The 19,205-nt window shown below is 37.0% G+C and overlaps 5 protein-coding genes across 5 annotated transcripts; 3 read left to right on the top strand and 2 right to left on the bottom strand.

Annotated features, from left to right (window-relative positions):
* The first annotated feature begins 1,813 nt into the window (after positions 1-1,813).
* LOC117619722 (probable leucine-rich repeat receptor-like protein kinase At1g35710) lies at positions 1,814-3,178 on the top strand. Its single transcript, XM_034349736.1, has one exon. It carries the CDS (start codon positions 1,814-1,816, stop codon positions 3,176-3,178), a length of 1,365 nt encoding a protein of 454 aa, XP_034205627.1.
* A 243-nt stretch (positions 3,179-3,421) lies between these two features.
* LOC117619713 (MDIS1-interacting receptor like kinase 2-like) lies at positions 3,422-5,454 on the top strand. The gene is made up of 2 exons (XM_034349724.1): positions 3,422-4,787; positions 5,048-5,454. The coding sequence occupies exons 1-2, from the start codon at positions 3,422-3,424 to the stop codon at positions 5,452-5,454; spliced, it is 1,773 nt and encodes a 590-aa protein (XP_034205615.1).
* Positions 5,455-5,913: 459 nt separating this feature from the next.
* On the top strand, positions 5,914-8,280 carry LOC117614264 (annexin D1-like). Its single transcript, XM_034343014.1, has 5 exons — positions 5,914-6,050; positions 6,527-6,672; positions 6,938-7,156; positions 7,461-7,673; positions 7,755-8,280. The coding sequence occupies exons 1-5, from the start codon at positions 5,975-5,977 to the stop codon at positions 8,049-8,051; spliced, it is 951 nt and encodes a 316-aa protein (XP_034198905.1). The 5' UTR covers positions 5,914-5,974; the 3' UTR covers positions 8,052-8,280.
* A 351-nt stretch (positions 8,281-8,631) lies between these two features.
* On the bottom strand, positions 8,632-13,916 carry LOC117614062 (pumilio homolog 9-like). Its single transcript, XM_034342742.1, has 5 exons — positions 11,993-13,916; positions 11,731-11,893; positions 9,807-9,970; positions 9,165-9,420; positions 8,632-9,061 (listed from the first exon to the last, which is right to left on the bottom strand). Exons 1-5 carry the CDS (start codon positions 13,522-13,524, stop codon positions 8,957-8,959), a joined length of 2,220 nt encoding a protein of 739 aa, XP_034198633.1. The 5' UTR covers positions 13,525-13,916; the 3' UTR covers positions 8,632-8,956.
* A 1,782-nt stretch (positions 13,917-15,698) lies between these two features.
* On the bottom strand, positions 15,699-18,343 carry LOC117614665. The gene is made up of 5 exons (XM_034343550.1): positions 17,862-18,343; positions 17,683-17,756; positions 16,789-16,918; positions 16,347-16,667; positions 15,699-16,244 (listed from the first exon to the last, which is right to left on the bottom strand). The coding sequence occupies exons 1-5, from the start codon at positions 17,988-17,990 to the stop codon at positions 15,972-15,974; spliced, it is 927 nt and encodes a 308-aa protein (XP_034199441.1). The 5' UTR covers positions 17,991-18,343; the 3' UTR covers positions 15,699-15,971.
* Between the last annotated feature and the right edge of the window lie 862 nt (positions 18,344-19,205).

Here is a 19,205-nt window from a genome sequence, read left to right as displayed (position 1 = left end):
TGTCTTAATTATTTATGGCAAACAAAATTGTAAAAAACAAAGTTAACCTCAATTACTTCGTCTTGGGCAGCCTCTCTATATGGAATTTTATTAATAGGGTTAAACTTGAATTTAAATGTGTTTTAAAAAAATATATTGTTGGGTGAACTTGAATATTTATAGGGTTTAATTAAAACATCTATAAATATATAATAGAAATTGTGTTCTTGACTCCTGGATGGTAATAATAGGAAGGAGAAAACAGCATTCAAGTATCAACCTCATTTCACTAAAGTTCAGCGACAACATGTAGACTTTGACTGAAGATATATAGAGATAATTGTGGCTTATTTCCTATCTTTCAATGTGCCAGGGTTCTAATATTTTCTTGGTAGAGAAACTTTATTGAGACCCAACAATCCAAATAAGAACAAATAAAAATGTACAAAGCTATAAAATAAAATAAAAACACCACAAATAGAGCAACAACCTCAACCCTAGCTAATAGAAATCCCTCCTGAATTTGTACTAAATTTTCATTTTGCTCTATAATTATTTTATTTTGAAAATTAAGGATACAAACTTTCGTCATTTTAAAATGACTGAGCAGAACTTGAAAACATTCAAAGCCATGTTAACACCAGATCTATGCATAATATTACTCGAATATACCCACACACAAAAACGTTATTTTTCTCTCTATTTTTGTTATAATTATTTTATTTTTTGTGTATATCTATGTTATTTTATTTTTCATTTTTTAATTATTTACAAGTTCAAGTGGAATAACCGATTTTTAAAATAAATAAAAATATGAAGAAATAGCTTTCATTCAACTACAAAGCAAGCAAGCTAATAAATAACTGATGTATTTTATGTTGAAAATTTGAAAAATTAAGTTGACCATTAATTATCAATGGTGGCATCGGAGGAGCACAATAATCAAATGAATTTATCCAATAAACGACAAAACAAACCATCAATTACGCATTCCTATTCCTATGTACAGTAAATCAAATCAATAAATGACTCTACAATTAATAAATGAGATCCAAAAGACTTTTATTTATTTATTTATATTTTATATAACAAAAATGCTAGGGTTACCACATTTTTCATATCACAATTGTATCACTTCTCTAATAGAGAGATGGGCTCCATTGTATTGGTGAGCCTCATTGTATTAGAAAATGAAAGACTGAGACCTTTACTCAAAAGAAAACTGAATGGCGAGGATAGAAATGAATGGCATGGATGAAATTACATTGACGAGTTATTCCTCTTCAGATTTGTTGGGGACAACTGGATTGGATTAATTTTTCCATTAAAGCAAGAGTTGCTTTAAGAAGCATGTTTTGTTTGAATTTTTCCTCTTTCAGTGTTAATCATGCTTTGAGAAAATGCAAAAGTTGCAATGCCGACTTTAGAGAACGAGAGAGAGAGAGAGACTTTATTACAATTCTAACAATGGCAGCAAGCTCACTCAATAGTAAAAATAGACTTGGCCTGATTTTGAGGATAGGGAGATTTGAAGTAAATAAATAAATCTTTGTCAAGCATTCAGGTCGGTGGGACACATCTAAACCCTTATATCATGCATATGGTTATCTCTCACCTCCATCATTTTCATTTCATTATTTCATCCAGAAAATACAAAATTGGCATTTAAATTTAGACAATGAAAGACTGAGACCTTTACTCAAAAGAAAACTGATTATAAATGAGATCTGAAAGACTTTTCAATGTTCAACTGAACCCCAAAGACTAACCCACACTATTTATAAGTAGTAAGGCATGACCCATACAATATACTTATTCCACACAAACAATAACCATGACATCTTTAAGTTCCGGTAAACTATGCTTCCTGCCTTATTGCCTTGTCATCTTCATGTATGTTTCATCACCAAATTGGGTTGCTTTTCCTTCTGCTACTTCTACTTCTGATACTGAAGCAAAGGCTCTTCTCAAATGGAAAGCCAGCTTATTTCCAAATAAAGCCCTCAATCATCTCACCTGGTACCCTCCCACTCATAATATTAATGCCACCAATTCTTCCAACACCAATCCAAAACCAAGAACAAGCCCATGCACTTGGACTGGTGTTTCATGCAACTCAGCTGGAAGTGTCAGCACGATAAACCTTTCCACTTGTGGTATTCAAGGTACGCTACATGAGTTTTCATTCTTGTCCTTCCCTAATCTTGAATATCTTGACCTCAGCTTCAACAAACTCTTTGATGCCATACCAGCTCAAATCAACTACGTCTCCAAACTCCACTATCTCGATATCTCTATAAATCAGTTGTCTGGGAGAATCCCACCAGAAATCAGTCTCTTGAGAAATCTTACATATCTTGGTCTCTATAAAAATACTTTGTTGGGGGAAATTCCTAATGAGATAGGCAACCTGAAATCTCTTGTGGGGCTATATTTGCAAAAGAATCAACTCCATGGTTCAATTCCAAGATCACTAGGCAATCTAACAAGCCTTACCCATCTCTATCTCTATGATAATAAACTTTCTGGTTTGATTCCCAAGGAGATAGGGAACTTGAAATCTCTAGTAATTCTAGATTTGTCAGCTAACAATTTAAGTGGTCTCATCCCTCTAAATATTGGTAACTTAATAAACCTAAATATTTTGTACCTGTATTCCAATCAACTTTTTGGTTTGATTCCCAAAGAGATAGGGAGCTTGAAATCTCTTATGGATCTAGAGTTGTCTTATAACAATTTAAGTGGTCTCATCCCTCCAAATATTGGTAACTTAATAAAGTTAAACACTTTGTACTTGCATTCCAATCAACTGTCCGATTTGATTCCCAAGGAGATAGGGAACTTGAAATCTCTTGTAGATCTAGAGTTGTCCTACAACAATGTAAATGGTCTCATCCCTCCAAATATTGGTAACTTAATAAAGCTAAACACTTTGTACTTGCATTCCAATCAACTTTCTGGTTTGATTCCCAAGGAGATAGGGAACTTGAAATCTCTTGTAGATCTAGAGTTGGGCGAGAATCAACTCAACGATTCAATTCCAGCCTCATTTGCTAACTTGAGCAACTTGGATATCTTAATCCTACGCAATAACCAACTTTCCGGCTCCATCCCCCAAGAGTTAGAGAATCTCAAGAATTTGACTAAACTGTACTTGGATACAAACCAATTGTCTGGTTATTTGCCCCCAAATATCTGACTAGGTGGAAAACTCACAAAATTGTCAATAGGTACAAACTATTTGACTGGTCCAATCCCCAAAAGCTTGAAAAATTGCACGGGCTTAGTGAGAATCCATCTTGACCAAAACCAATTGACGGGCAATATATCTGAAGACTTCGGTGTTTATCCGAATCTTGATTTTATGAATATAAGCCACAACAACTTGTATGGAGAAATCTCACACAACTGGGGACAATGCCCAAAGCTGAAGACCTTAATAATGGCAGGAAACAACCTTACTGGTAGCATACCACCTGAGATAGGCAACGCAACCCAAATTCATGTGTTGGACCTTTCTTCAAATCATTTAGTTGGGTTGATCCCAAAAGAATTCAAGAGATTGACTTCTTTGGAGAGGTTGATGTTGAATGGAAATCAACTTTCGGGTCGTATACCGTCGGAATTCGGATCATTGAATGATCTTGAATATCTTGACTTGTCAACAAACAAATTCAATGAGTCAATTCCGAGCATTCTAGGTGACTTGCTCAAATTACACTACTTGAATTTGAGCAACAACAAGTTGGCTCAAGCAATTCCATTTAAATTGGGGAAGTTAGGTCAATTGAATTACATGGATTTAAGTCATAACTCTCTTGAAGGTAAGATACCATCAGAAATGGGCAGTATGCAGAGTTTGGTGACACTTGATCTTTCCCACAACAATCTTTCGGGTTCCATACCATCAAGTTTTGAAGAGATGCGCGGCTTGTCGTACGTTGACATATCCTACAATCACTTGGAAGGTCCCCTTCCCAACATCAGTGCATTTCGAGAAGCTCCACCAGAAAGATTGAAAGGGAACAAAGGATTGTGTGGCAACGTTAGAGCTCTGCTGCCACCCTGCAATGCACATGGCTCAAAAAAGGACCACACGGTCATATTCTCTGTTCTAGCAGTATTTGTACTCCTATCTGCTCTCTTTACAATTGTCTTTGTAATAGTGCAAAGAAAGAAGAAGCATCAAGATACTAAACAAAACCACATGCATGGAGAAATTTCCTTTTCGGTTTTAAATTTTGATGGAAAATCAATGTATGAGGAAATCATAAGGGCAACAGAAGATTTTGATTCCACATATTGCATTGGGAAGGGAGGACATGGAAGCGTCTACATAGTGAATTTGTCATCTGGAGACGTAGTGGCCGTGAAGAAACTTCATCTACTATGGGATGGCGAGACAGAATTTCAGAAGGAGTTCTTGAATGAAGTAAGGGCACTTAGTGAGATAAGACATCGGAATATTGTCAAGCTCTATGGTTTCTGCACACATAAACGACACTCATTTTTGGTGTATGAGTATCTTGAAAGAGGTAGCTTGGCCGCAATGTTGAGCAAAGATGAAGAAGCTACAGAGTTGGGGTGGAGTAAAAGGGTGAATATTGTTAAAGGCTTAGCTCATGCCTTGTCTTACATGCACCACGATTGCTTGCCACCGATTGTACATCGTGACATCTCAAGCAAGAACATTTTGTTGGATTCTGAATATGAGGCCTGTGTTTCAGACTTTGGCACTGCTAAGTTTTTAAATCCAGACTCAACTAATTGGACTGGGGCTGCAGGCACATATGGCTACATGGCACCAGGTAATATTATGATTCCCCGTTCGCCGTATTTAGCACTTTCTAAGCTTTTGCTTTTAGACCAATGCTTCATTTTCATCATTAGGAGTGGTTAACATAAACACATTTTCACTTCTTTGATTTGGAAAATATACTAATAAACACATTTTCACTTCTCTTAAGCTATAATAAGTCGATTTATGCATGATACAGTTTCGTTAAAATTCCATTGAATAGTTATGTCTATAAACTAATAATGCCACTTCTCTGAGGTTTTCTCTGAGCAAAGCTTGCTTACACAATGGAAGTGAATGAGAACTGCGATGTTTATAGCTTTGGTGTGGTCACATTGGAAATAATTATGGGAAAGCATCCTGGAGATCTTCTCTCATCTTTCTCATCAGTCTCTTCATCCTCCTCCTCATCATCATCATCATCTGCATTACAAGCCCATCAAATAACAATTGTGGATGTTTTGGACCAACGCATTTCCCCTCCTACGCATCAACTTGCAAGCGAAGTGGTCTCTCTTGTGAAGATAGCATTTTCATGCTTGAATTCCAGCCCGAAATCTCGTCCAACAATGAAACAAGTTTCTCATTTCCTCTCAACTCAGATGCTGCATTTGTCGAAGACGGTACATATGATGACATGTGGTGAATTGCTTGCTCTTGATCCTTTGGCTACCTGATCAGAATGTGCTTCTATCTTATGCAAATTTCACTTTTCATGTGTCTTCTATTTAGAAAGATTCTCCATAGATGTTTCCTTCTCGTAATTTATTTCATGCATGTGTGCGCTATGCTATGGCTATATATTTTATCTAGGATGTTTTATAGTTTGTTTATCCTTGTGAGGAAAAACAAAATGAAATAAGACAAGGGTTTTGTTTAGTAATTTTATGTACACTGTGTAGCAGCAAATACAGACAAGAATTTGAAATTGTAAACCACCCCAAAATCATTAATAAACAATTCAATTGTGAAAATTAAATGACCAAGACCAATATAACAGGAACAAATATAGTATTTGACGTGGCGATAATTGCAAGGGCCATGCTATATTACTATATATGGATAGCTACCAGACACCATATATATATATATATATATATATATATAATATAGAAACAGAGGTTCATAGACCAGAGCCATTTTCGTTTTCGATTTCTTACAGAGAGAGAGAGAGAGAGAGAGAGAGCTATAGTGACGATGTCGACGCTTAGAGTTCCTCAACAAGTTCCTCCTGCATCCGAAGACTGTGAGCAGCTCAAAAAGGCCTTCAAAGGTTCCTTCTTTATTATTTTTCTGATCTTTTACTCCCTCGCATCATTTCTTGTTCTGATCATAAACCACCCCATATTTTGTAATTGGCTTTATGATTGATGATTGATCAATCCAATCCATTTCACCGATCCGATTGTTAGTGTTAGATACAGCGTAAATGAATGTGATTGTTTACTTTTGTAAAACGGTGATGCTATCACTCTGCGCCAAAGCTCTGTTTGTATCAGAAGAAAATAATGCATTTGGGATAATTTATCTAAAAATAAAAAAAACAATGATCGGTACGTATAGATTTATAGAGGTTTGTAAAGGACCTGATTTGACATGAAAATGGTATTTTGACATGAATAAATAATTATAGAAAACAGCTAAAATAGTTTAGACCAGAGTTTATCTTCTTTCTATCTTTTATGTGACTTTTCATGATTGGGGTGTTTGGTTTCATATAATCTTGAATTTTTATCAATACAATTGCAGGATGGGGAACCAATGAGGACTTGATCATATCCATCTTGGGGCATAGAAATGCCGCTCAAAGAAAGGTGATCCGACAAACTTATGCTGAAGCTTATGGAGAAGATCTCCTCAAGGAGCTGGAAAAAGAACTTACAAGTGATTTTGAGGTCAAATTAAGAATGCACTCTAGTTTTTGCATCAGTTGAGATAATTTGACTGTGTGTTTTACATAAATTGTTACCATGATTGATTTTTGCCAAGACAAGGCAGAGATTTAGCTCATTGTTTTCAGCTATCTTTTTTCATGATTGGATAAGAATCCATGATACTAGTTTTCACAATTTTAATGTTTGGCTGATTAACTTTTGGGAGGAAGCAAGCGGATCGTTGAAAGTGCTGACATATTTGGGTTTCTGAATTTCTCTTAACCAGAGGAGTATACTGCTTTGGACACTTGATCCAGCTGAACGTGATGCATTTTTGGCCAATGAAGCAACAAAGAAGTGGACTAAAAGCAATCAGGTTCTTGCTGAAATAGCCTGCAGTAGGTCTTCACATGAACTACTCATGGCAAGGCAGGCTTATCACTCTCGCTATAAGAAGTCCCTCGAAGAGGATGTTGCACATCACACAACGGGGGACTTTCGCAAGGTATAGCTGCTAGAGTATAAGTTCTTTCAGCCTAGAAGGGATATAGTTTATTTTCTAAGAGAATTCTCCCAGTCCCAACCAAGAGCAATAACTAAACTTCCTAGCAAAGAATTGACTAAATTTATCCATTGATATGCCTTTAGTTTCTTTTTTTTATTTCCAAAATGTCAATGTTAAAAAGTTTATTTTTGTTGGCCAACGTAAATTTTGGTATGAACTTACCATACCAAGTTTTATCTCATTTGAGAATTTCACTGTATTTGTACCAAAAAAGAGAATTACTATCTAACTTTGCTCCTCCCAGCTTTTGGCCCCTCTTGTTAGCTCATATAGATATGAGGGAGATGAGGTGAACCTGACACTGGCAAAATCAGAGGCTAAGCTACTCCATGAGAAGATCTCAGACAAGGCCTACAATGATGAGGATATCATTAGGATTTTGGCCACACGGAGCAAAGCACAGATCAATGCAACTCTCAATCACTACAAAAATGAATTTGGGAATGACATAAATAAGGTACACAAGTGAGCTTTGCATAAACATATTTTTGCTAGGTATCCACAGAGGATTGGATTTGATGAGTGTTTCTATTCACAGGATTTGAAAGCTGACCCCAAGGATGAGTGCCTAGCAATACTAAGGGCCACAATTAAGTGCTTGGTCCGCCCTGAGAAGTATTTTGAGAAGTCTCTTCGTCTGGCAATCAACAAACGAGGAACAGATGAAGGAGCTCTCAGTAGAGTTGTCACTACAAGAGCTGAGGTTGACATGAAGCTTATAAAGGAACAGTACCACAAAAGAAATAGTGTCACTCTGGACCAGGCCATTAAAAAAGACACTACTGGAGATTATGAAAAAATGCTTCTGGCCCTGGTTGGACATGAGGATGCTTGAGCTGTTCTAGTCTAAGAGTTGTACTCTTTGTGGTGGTTTCCTGACTATGTTTGCTTTTTTATGTCTGTTCGAATAAAACTATCTGCGGCAATCTGATATAACGTCTTCAAATTATCAAATACATAGTTGCCTTCAGTAAACTTGAAGTTAGAGTTGAGAGTTTTCACAACTTTCTACTATATTAGACAGCAGCCCCTGGTTGGCTTCTGCATTCTTTGATAGCGATCCATCAGTTAAGTCATTGGAAAAAAAATTTAAATAATTGCAAGCCATTTACATACTTGAGATTAAAGGCAAGTGTGAAGGGCAATGTATCTTACTTGCGATTCAAGTTATACATTCTTGTTCATAACACCAAACCCTCGTTGTATTCATTATGATGTGCTCTGAAATTTCATCTCTTGCTTCACTCTCTGTGGGTAGATGAGTGCGTCTGGAGAAGAGTTTCTTAAAGGAAAAATATTCCTGTGTAAAGCCGGTGTGTAGAACGTACATCTTACAAGACCTGTCACATGCTACCAACAGCGCTATGTAATTGTATAACAAAAAAGAGATGGTTGGCCATTGAACTATCTCAGCCTCAAGAAAGAAATGCTGCATCACATTTACACAACATTGAATCAGAAATCCACTGTTCTGACTGTGGAATATCATACATTAAGTTCAGATAAAGACACAAAACAACAGAGTATTACAAGAAGCAACTGCTTCATAAGAAATTGGAAGCAAAACTCTGGTCGAACTCCTTCAGACTTCTTAATGCCATCCAAAATTGCACACTTCATCTGAGGACCAGCAAGGAATTTAGACAAACATCTCATATCTTAGCTAGGTGCCCAAAAGAGAGCAGTTATTACTAATCAACATAGAGAACAACAACACTTTTCTATGTAGGCTAAAACACATCACTTCTTCAGGAGCTCCCGTGAGAAAATCCTCTTGCAGTATGGGCTGGTTCGTAAGATTGTATGAGGCTTAACTGCTTCAACCAGAGAAGCACGAAGAGGGCCCTGCCAATGAAGCAAAAATATTAGGACATATGTGTGTGTGTGTGTGAGAGAGAGAGAGAGAGAGTCCATTATAAATCACTTGGAGAGATGTTGGTTCCTAAACCTTGGTAACTGTAAGAGCAGATTGAACGACATAGTTAGCATAAGGGTCTTGCAACAACTGTTCAAAGCAAGGAACTGAGAGCAATTCATGGATGATTCTTGGTCGGCTTTCTTCAAAATACTTGAGGCATTTTTCAACCACGTGACTACTACATTTCTGCGTTGAGAGGCGTACAAAGTGTCCTTTTAATTGATTAATCAGTTTGGCCATTGCAGATGGGATCTTTAGCTCCATGACATATTGAATAACATAATTCCTGTGTATCAAATGGAACAAAAATAAAAACCCTACTTCAGTCAGAAAGCCAAATAAAATAGTGAGCTGTAAAATAACAAATTGAATATTTGGCTTGGAAAGACAGAAAAAAGAAAGCAACACAACAGTTGTGTAGCATAATATGTAGATTCTTATCAACTTTAGCAGTTGTGTCCTTGTAAGCATGAAATATAAATATAGAAGTGATCAGCCTTATGTTTGCATCTGAAGTGGATCAAACAAATTCAAGTGGGAAAAACTTTTGACTCCTCAAGAAACAAAATAAACATCACTCTAGCTAGTTCGGATTACCACATCATATTAGTGAGTTTACGGCTAGAAAAGACAAGAAATTAAGAAAGTTCAAAGACGCTTGTAAATGATTACCCATAAGGATCTTGGGAAAGGAGAAGCCCATTCCTGGCAATTTCATTGATCAGCTTATCTCGATGTCTCCCACTGGCATGTGCAATGCATTTTTGTAGTACACAACAGCCATGGCGTTGAGTTGCAATCTCAACACAAAATCTTGCAGCAGCATCAAAAATAAACTGCAAGAGATAGATTAACAGAAAAATCAACAGAAGAAGTTCAGTGTCTTTTCAACAAAATTTAAGTAGGTCCTACAGAAAGCACATAACCATCCCTCTCAAGAACTTTGTTTTGGATTTCAGTCATTTTGTCCAATCATCCCTGTTTATATTTCATGTCACTGTATAATACTTTAAACATATAAAATAGTAAGTCCAGTTCATTCCATCAACCTTCTGCTGGAGGCCTGACAAATAGAATCTTAAACCAGACTTAAAATCACCTCCTTTCCACTTTCCCATTCTAAACTCAAACAAACACAACAAAGATAGTCTATTGAAACTGATGAAGCATTCTTTGTAAGTGCCTCATTGCTCTGCAATGTTTAACAATTGTAGGTGTTAGTCGAGCTCTGTTCTTTCTGTTCTACGCCAATAAAAGGTTCTATCCTTTTTTGCTCAATGAAAATGTCTGAGATGCTAAGTTTGCGCCAATCATGTTGGAAACAACATCTCAATTTTGCTATTCATACAGAGACTATGTGACATGTTGATTTATATATTATTAGCGTTGTGACTGAAAACGTCAGTCTTTGATTTTGGCAACGCAATTACGTATTGGTATGTGGTTTTTTGAATCCAGACCTTATCATCTTCACTCCTATGTAGAGTAGTATATCATAATTGCTCACTTGCATATATCTGACCCAGCCCCCTGACTTTCTAGAGTACAAACTCACACCAAGGTTTTAAGGAAAACAAGGACGGGCATTATTGCAAAGTATTCTAGTTTAGGGTTTGTTAATAGATTTAACTATTAGCCTTTCCTAAACCAAGTCTATAAATCGACATTCAGAGCCCAAAGAAAAAATTTCTATCAATATTAGCGATAAAAATCTTCAAGATCAGATGACAATTTGTCAAAACAGTAAGATACCTTTCCATCTGATGTCTAGATCAACAGTCAAGGGCATTTGACTTTACCAACAGAAGTGACCAAGAAACTTACCGAGGACTAGATGAATCAGAAGGAAAAGAAATTAGATAGAAATTAATAGGCTGAGGCATGACAATCAATATAATGATCCTAGTCCAGAGGTTGGTGCCCAGGGATCATAACTGGACTTGAAACCTTCACTTATACAATCATATGATTAGTTGGGACTATTTTAGGCATCAGCATAAACAACAGAAAGGTATCATACTTTCGAAAGTTTTGGGGTTGAGAACTTGAAGCATTAACTGGGAAAGAGTTGGTGAGACTGGTAAATTAATGTAAGATTAGACTCCTCCCACAGAACGATCAAGGATAGGTCTAGTTCAAGGGAGATACAAAAGAAAACTAGAGTGGCTGGCCCCAAATGACAGGGGATTGGAATTAAAGATCACCTAGTACTTGATTTATCATTTGGTTGCCCTATTATAAGCACACTGCACACATCAGATGAAACAGTTCACACCTTCAATAAACATGCATGCCAAGTTTTATAGAAATATTGCACCAAACCAGTGCATTGCCTATAGCAAATAAATGACTTGACAAGAATATTGCATGTTCACAATAGTTGTCATTAAAAGAATTTTGCTTGACCAGCCTCAACCAATATGTATGTCTGTGTCTATTCTAGGTTATCACATGAAACGTGTAAGACAGAACACAATAACAGAAAAGGAAGAAGAAACATGAATTAGAAGATATTCAATACAGAGATATTCAATCTTAAGAGGCTTATATAAACAATGAAGCTAACAAGAAAATTAAGTAAATAAAAACAGCATACCCTATTATCTTCATTGCTAAAGCAGTCCAAGCAACGTTGTACCACATGATTACCATTTGGATCCTTGATAAGATCAAGAAAACCACATTCAAGGGATGATTTAACTAATGAGATCTGTTTCCCAGTTCTAACAGTCTCAATCAACTTCTGTACCACGCGAGTGCTGAAACCATAGCACCAATATGTTTAGAAGCAAGAAATTAGTAAAGAACAAATACTACAAATGAAGTAACCACAAATATGAACAGAAGGAAGGACATACCCATGTGTGTCTAAGGAAATTCTGACAAGCTGTCCTGGTTCTTTGGTCACCTTGAGTACAAATTGCATTCTTTGTTGTTCATTGCACACGTCCAACAACTTCTGCATAAGGTAATTGCCAAACGGGTTCGTCATCAGTTCAAAAACATGATTGATTATTTTATCAAATATTAATTGCACATCTTGACAGGTCCCATCATCAAGCATCCTCTGTAAGAATCGACAACCATACTGATCCTTTGCTATGAAGTATACATATCCCTGGACCTCAGCCAATGAACCTAAAGTTAGTAGTGACCGCATTGAGCTATTATTACTCTGACTCCATTCACTCCCACTAATTCCTCCATTACATAAATTGGAATCCAGTCTAAAGCTTTTCTCTCCTTCTGTCTGCATTGCCTTATTGCAAGAGTTCTTCTTGTAACCCTTTGAAGACTTGCTACCCTTGCTGATGGTATGATTCAAATGTTTTCCTTGTATAATGAAACTATCCTCACAACAAAAACACTCAGGTTCCCCTGCACATTTCATAGACTTGAAAGATTCAGGAACCCCACTATTTGGGTTTACTTTAGTCCTTTGTTTTATCATTGAATGATTATGTGAAAGATTGTCCACATTCAACTGAGCAACTGAGGACAACTGAGGGGAACCCATTGGATACATAAGGCCCTTTCCACCATTACAATCCGTTCCATGTAGCTGTAAGCAAAAAAATTCTTCATCAAGGTAAGGCCTAGCAAGAGATGGTTTCCTCTGATACCAACCATCTCCCTGTTCCTCTTTTCTTTGCCCTGATATACAACTCATTTGATTTTTTACACCACTAGGGCCAGAATACAAAGCATTGGGCTGCATATGATTAAGAAAAGACCCCATTGAATCACCAACAGTACATCTTTTCTGCAATCCAAGCAATGCTGACTCATTAATAGTACCATCAAACCTGCCTCTAACTCCAAAACCAGAGGATTTAAGAGCTTCAAAATCAGATATATTATTCTTAGAACTTTCAAGTAGGCCATAGTTTTCAACATTCCAAGAACTAGTACCAGCTGAAAAACCAACACCAAGCCCAAACCCATCTGGGCCTCTCTCAAATCCCATCCTTTTAGCACCACCCTCCTGTTCATCCCCAATACGCATTCTGTAGAAACTTTCAGCCAAACGCAGATCATCCCCCATCTTCTCATTGAAATGAGAATCAGGAGGCTTAGAGTCCAACCACAATCCATTCATGTAAGGTGTTTGATATTTGGCCTCCTCAAATGGGGTGGAATATGGAGAGCCATCCTCAGAGGAATAAAACCCATTTGAGAAAGAGCTTGAAGGAGAGAACTCTGATTGCAGAGAGGCTCTGCTAACAGGTGAACCACTCACAAGGTGATGATGATGAGGAGGATGAAGAAGATGAATGAGATTGGAATATGGTTGATTCTTGGGGTTCTCATTCCAAAACTTCTCAAGCTCTCCTGTTTCCCTCTTCATGTTCTGTAAAACCCTCTCGTCTTCCTCAGCTATTTTAAACATTATACAACATACAACACACAATATATATGTCTAATATACAATACACGTAAAAGCACACACGCACAGAAAGAAAAAATACTTTTTTTCAGAGAAAAACAGAGAGAACCCAGATTCAGAATCCCAAAACCCACGTGAGAAAACGATTCAGAGAAGAATAAAAGAAGGGTATCGTTCCATCAAGCACAGAAAACAAGCAGTGATAGTGTTTGTTCAAGCAGTGATGCAAATGTCAATGTCATTTTGGGATTGTGGATTTGGCAATGGGAGAGAGGAAGATAATGAAGAGAGGGAGAGAGAGGGTTTTGATCCTCTCTTCTTCTTGTTGTTTTTCTCTCAGTATTTGATAGTACGCTCTGCCACCGCTCACACTCACGCCATTAAAATGAAGAGTCGCACTACAGCACTACCCAACAGCACAGCAAAAAGCAGAGAGAGAGAGAGAGAGAGAGAGAGAGAGAGAGGGCTCTGAGGCTGACTAGGAACTAGGAAAGGCTATTTTCAATCATTTTTTTATTTTCAGGCCAAAAGAATATTCATTTTTTTAACTCTTTTTGCATTTTTAAATCAATAATTAATCTCTATTTCTTAATTAATCTTTGTTTTTAATCTTCTGATCTGTTTTAGTTAACCGTATCTACTTCGTAAACAGGTTCTAACCTACATAACAAACTCAGCTTGATTTTCTCGCCTTCAAGTTCGGTTTGTTCTGTTTCTTAATGTGTTTATCTTCTTAATCTAATTTGATTTTGTTTCCCAAATTTAAATTAATTTTTACTTTTATTACAGTAATCATCATATTCTTTTTACAGTTGTTTCCTACTGTGCTTCCGTTCTGGTTAAGTCTTTTACCAAAATTAGATAAAAGTAACTTTCAGCTCAGGCCAATGTTGCCAATTGGATTGTAGCTTAATATAAGCAAGTTATAGCCTCTTCTTATTGGCTGCTGCAAAAATATATATTATATATTCAGAAAAAATATTCAAAGATTATGAATAAAGAGCCACATGTAAGTGGGGCCCATATTTTTAAAATAAAGTGAGCATCAGATTGCAGGTGATTGGGCCAAAAATTTGTTGTAGCCCAACAAATCGATTTCCTTCCTGTGTGTGAGGCTAGCTTTGCCATAGGGTACGTACAGAGCTGAGCTTTAATGGAAATAAAATTAATGGGGAAGAAGACGGTCACAACTCAAGTCAAAAGCTAGAGGGCTAGAAGCCTAGAGGAGATCAAAGCTTCGACTGGTGAGACTTTGGCACCACGGCACCTCCAAATTGGAATTTCCTATTTTCAAGTTGGAAGGGATTCAAAACTTCTAATCTATATAACTACAATAAAAGTTATAATTTGATTGTGTTATTGGAGTGATTTGTCATTATGTATATATATTGTATTTTCACGGTTTACCAGTATGTTTTAATATCGTGTTAAAGTTACGATATTTGATATCGTATTCAACAGTATATTTTAATATCATGTTAAAGTTACGATATATGATCCAAAATCAATTGATAATAAACGAAGAGATATAAAATTTAATGTGCATGCTACATCATTGAATTGGTAAAATAACCATGTTTTAGGATATAAAGTAGGGTATTATTATAGGAGATCGGCCAAGAAATCGGCCATAGTTCTTTCAGAATAATTGAAAGGGATCAAACTCTTTACGTATCCTATTTCTGATTCACTTTGCTAATCATGGTTCATTACATTTGCTAACCCCAAGAACTTATTCTCTGCTACATTGTTTCTTTTTCTATGAATATTATGTGCCCAATCCGGCAGTCCGGGTCTATTTAATGAAACCTTCTACCAGGCCATGATGTTGGGAAGAGGAGGATATTCTTCTTGCCGCCGAATTACTGCCATTACAGCTGCAAAGTCATTTTCCACAACCGCAGCAGAAATTCCTTTCTTTCGAGGCTCCAAGCTAGTTTTAAGCCCATGAATAGCTCAGAGCTCACCTAACTTTGAGTAAAGGAATTTCCAAGCCTGCAGAGCTTGAATTTTAAGGAACCAGGTTTCAATCAAAAAAACATTTGCTTCTCAATTTCCCTTTGCACCAGCATCTGAAAGCAAATGGAAGTTGGAACACAAACAACACAAAATAGCTCAAAGTTCATGATCAAGAGCTCAACAAAGGTGCCTTTGGTGTCACCAAAGAAAACATAATCAATGTAAAGCTAATTCATAAATTAAACCCATTGAAACAGCCAAGCACTTCATTAAGACAAACACTGAAAGAACACAAAAATATGGACATACACAACCCAATTAGCAGATAGTCCACAGCTCTGGCCGATCCCGTTATAACCTAAAACATAATTCCCAAAACCCACAATAAAAAGGTCAAATAATATAATAGCACATCCTCCGGCACTAGGAGAATAACGAACAAAACCAGACACCATGTGATGAAATAAAATAACCCAGTTAGACCTAACATGTTAAACCAAGGCAATGCTACTCTCTCCACCTGGGGGTTTGCGTACACCACCTAAGTAGTCTCGAGCCTCTGCCTTCCCATCAGCAAAGATGTTGCTGCCACTCATCTCTCGTAGTTTTGCATTACTCAGTGGTTTTTCAGCTGACGACGGAGGAACATCACCCTTGAATATATCATTTCCTGAGAGCTCAGAAAATTTCTTCTCATAAATCTTCTTAGCTGTCTTGGACGCAGGTTCCTCACTGGATGCTATATTGCTCTGACCCCCACCAGGCTATTACATAAAAACCAATTCACAACAGTTAGATACTTCACTTCCATAATGAGAACAGATAATTATATGTATTATGCGCAAGTAACCACACAGTTCACTCACATTAGAAACCTTAACAGATGTGTGACCATTGGGGGAAGCAGGTTCTCCTATCTCTATGCTTCCTTTCAAGGCCAATGCACGTGGAGCAGTAGTTGTCCTGGGCAAAATTTCAGGAGGGGGTGCAAATATGTCATGCCCACTAAGCTCCTTGAATTTAGAGTCAGAGAGCTGCTTCTTCAGCCTTGCCTCTTTCTCTGCTTCACTTTCCAAGGTCCCACTTAGCTCACGCTGCTTTGCAACTTCGGGAATGGTTGTAGGCTTTTTGGGAGAAACACCCTCTTCATCACCAAATGAGATATGACTGATTCCAGCAACCGCTTGCTGCCATTTCATACCAACAGAAGAAAAATTCAGGAAATGGGTTTTGCGCCAAACTAACATACCACACTATGATATGTGTTTAAGTAATCAATCTAAAAATTAACCACATATTGATTGGTACCTGGTACATACGAATTGCGGGTTTTGGGGTAAGGTTGGCACCATCAGATTCTGAGGCATCATTTTCTGCCTTCGGTGCAAAAATGCCACTCCCAGTCATCTCCTTCATCTTATACCCTGAACAAGGTTTGCTGGAAATTTTGAAAGTGAACAATGTTAGAGGTCTTAGATAAACGGCACAATTAATACAACTACAGCCCTTTACATATGACCACATCATGTTTATTTTCACTACAAATATCCAAGCCTTTACCACAACATATTAAACTTGTCCACATGACTAATTTCACACACACACAAGAAAAACAACTCTAACGTTTTACCTAAATAACAAAACCTGCCAACTAACAAATACCCAACTCTTCAATTTATAAATATATCTCAAAATGTTAACTCATTTATTAAAGCACGGGTCAAATTTGCAAAATTTATAATACAAAAAAAAAATTGAATTATTTCTGAAGAGGACTTTTTTTCTGGACCGAATTATTGCTGAGGATTCATAGGCCAAATAAAGGTAAATCGATCACAGATCATTGACTTAATCAATCTTCAATTCAACAATCCATTTCCTTTATAAAACAAATGGAGAATTTACTGGAAATAAAATTCCAATGGAATATCCAAATATAAGAAATAAATAAAAGCAATATATTTTAAGACCAAGAGGGTTCTAGAACCAACTTGGGACCAACAAAAACAAAAAAGCAACCTCATTTTTGTTTTTCAAAATCATAAGAATTTGAGAAGAAAAATCCGTTGCAGGTCGACAAATGAGTCCACTTATAATGACCAAAAAAACGAAAACAAAGAACCAAATTTCGAAAAATAAACACCCAGAAAAGAAAATGTGAAGAAGAAGCATAAAGCAGAAGCAGGAAGAAGCAGATCTGACCGTTTGTTCAAGCTCTCGACCTCCTCGTCCGTCACCTGACCTCCAAACACCACCTTTCTGATCCCATCCGACGGCTACGATCAAACCCCAAAACAATAACAACAAATCAAACAACCCCATAATCACCAAACCAATCAAAACAAACAAAATAGAAAAAAGATTGAATTTTTTAATTGTACCTGGTGAGAGCGAGTAGCAGAGCGAGAGGCGGAGGAGGGCAGAGGAGAGTCAGTAGGGGGAGTCTCTGACCAGGTGAGCAGATCCGCGGTGGACGTGTGGGGCTTCCTCACCGGCGTGCTCCTCTCCATTTCGGGTCGGGTCTGTCGGACTCTCGGACCGTCCAAACCGAGTGGCGGAGGGCGGAGGAGTGTGGTTGCGAAATGACGATAATGACCCTGAGTTCTGGAACGTTCTTCCGACTGTTTTGGGGGCTGGAGCTGTGGGGTTTGTGGGAATTTTAATGGCTGTTTTGGAAAGGGTGGAGTTGAAGGGAGATAAAAGGAGAGCAGGAGATGACTTGGAGTGAGCTACTCTTTTCTTCTTTCTTTTCTTTTCTTTTCTTGCGTTTTAATTTAAAAACAGAAAGAGAGAGAGAGAGAGAGAGAGAGAGAGAGAGCAAGGAGCGAGAAAAACGGGTCGGGTTATATTTATACATAAATTTGAAATCTTGTACCGCGTACGAGATATATGTGGCAAGCATGTGACGCCGGATGTACAGCCACGTGCCGGTTGAGTTTGATTTGATCCATCCGTTGGAGCTGGATTTACCATATTGCCCTTTCTATTTTGCTGTTTTTGTTGATTGTTTGTTTTCGTTTTTGTATCGACGACGACGATTCAGCGGGCTCAGGGAAAGGATTGGACGTGGTTTAAAATTTTGAAATCCGACCCTTAATTGCGCATGGATTCGGCGAACGAATTTCAGGAGATTATGTTTTCAACGGTCTGGATCAAGAAACTAATCGTATTTATTCTATAAAATATATTTTTATTATGTTGATTTTTTTACAATAATGATTCTTGAATGAATTTTAAACATGACCGAGATCATATAATATTATATGTAAATAAGGAATATATAAGTATTGTATCTTGTATGTGTTGTTAGATTTGTTATTACTTTGTAAATAGTGATTTGAATAATATCTCTCAAATTAAAATGCTTTAAAAATAATTTTATAAATAGTACTCCAATTAGAGAATTATGTGAAAAGCTAGTAGAGAGATGGATTAACGGACATTGTAAAATCTAGAGTTCGACAATTTAAACTCATAAATCTCTTATACAAAATTTAAAATCAATACGATCCACATAGATTAAACGATAGAAAAGACATTAGCATTCAAATTAAAATTTTATACTACAACATAGTGCATTGTTTAACCTATAAATATTAGGGGTTTGTCACATTCACACTAGAAGATTCACCTTAATTAACCTCAACTTGTGAGTATTCTATACCTAATCCAATTTCCCACCTCTAATTGAAGCATCAAACCATATCTCCTATTTGTTCGTGTTA

The sequence above is a fragment of the Prunus dulcis genome, chromosome 1, assembly GCF_902201215.1.
Source record: "Prunus dulcis chromosome 1, ALMONDv2, whole genome shotgun sequence".
Lineage (NCBI taxonomy): Eukaryota > Viridiplantae > Streptophyta > Magnoliopsida > Rosales > Rosaceae > Prunus > Prunus dulcis.
The sequence above is the reverse complement of the archived record's forward strand: the minus strand, read 5'-3'. Positions and strand labels throughout refer to the sequence as shown.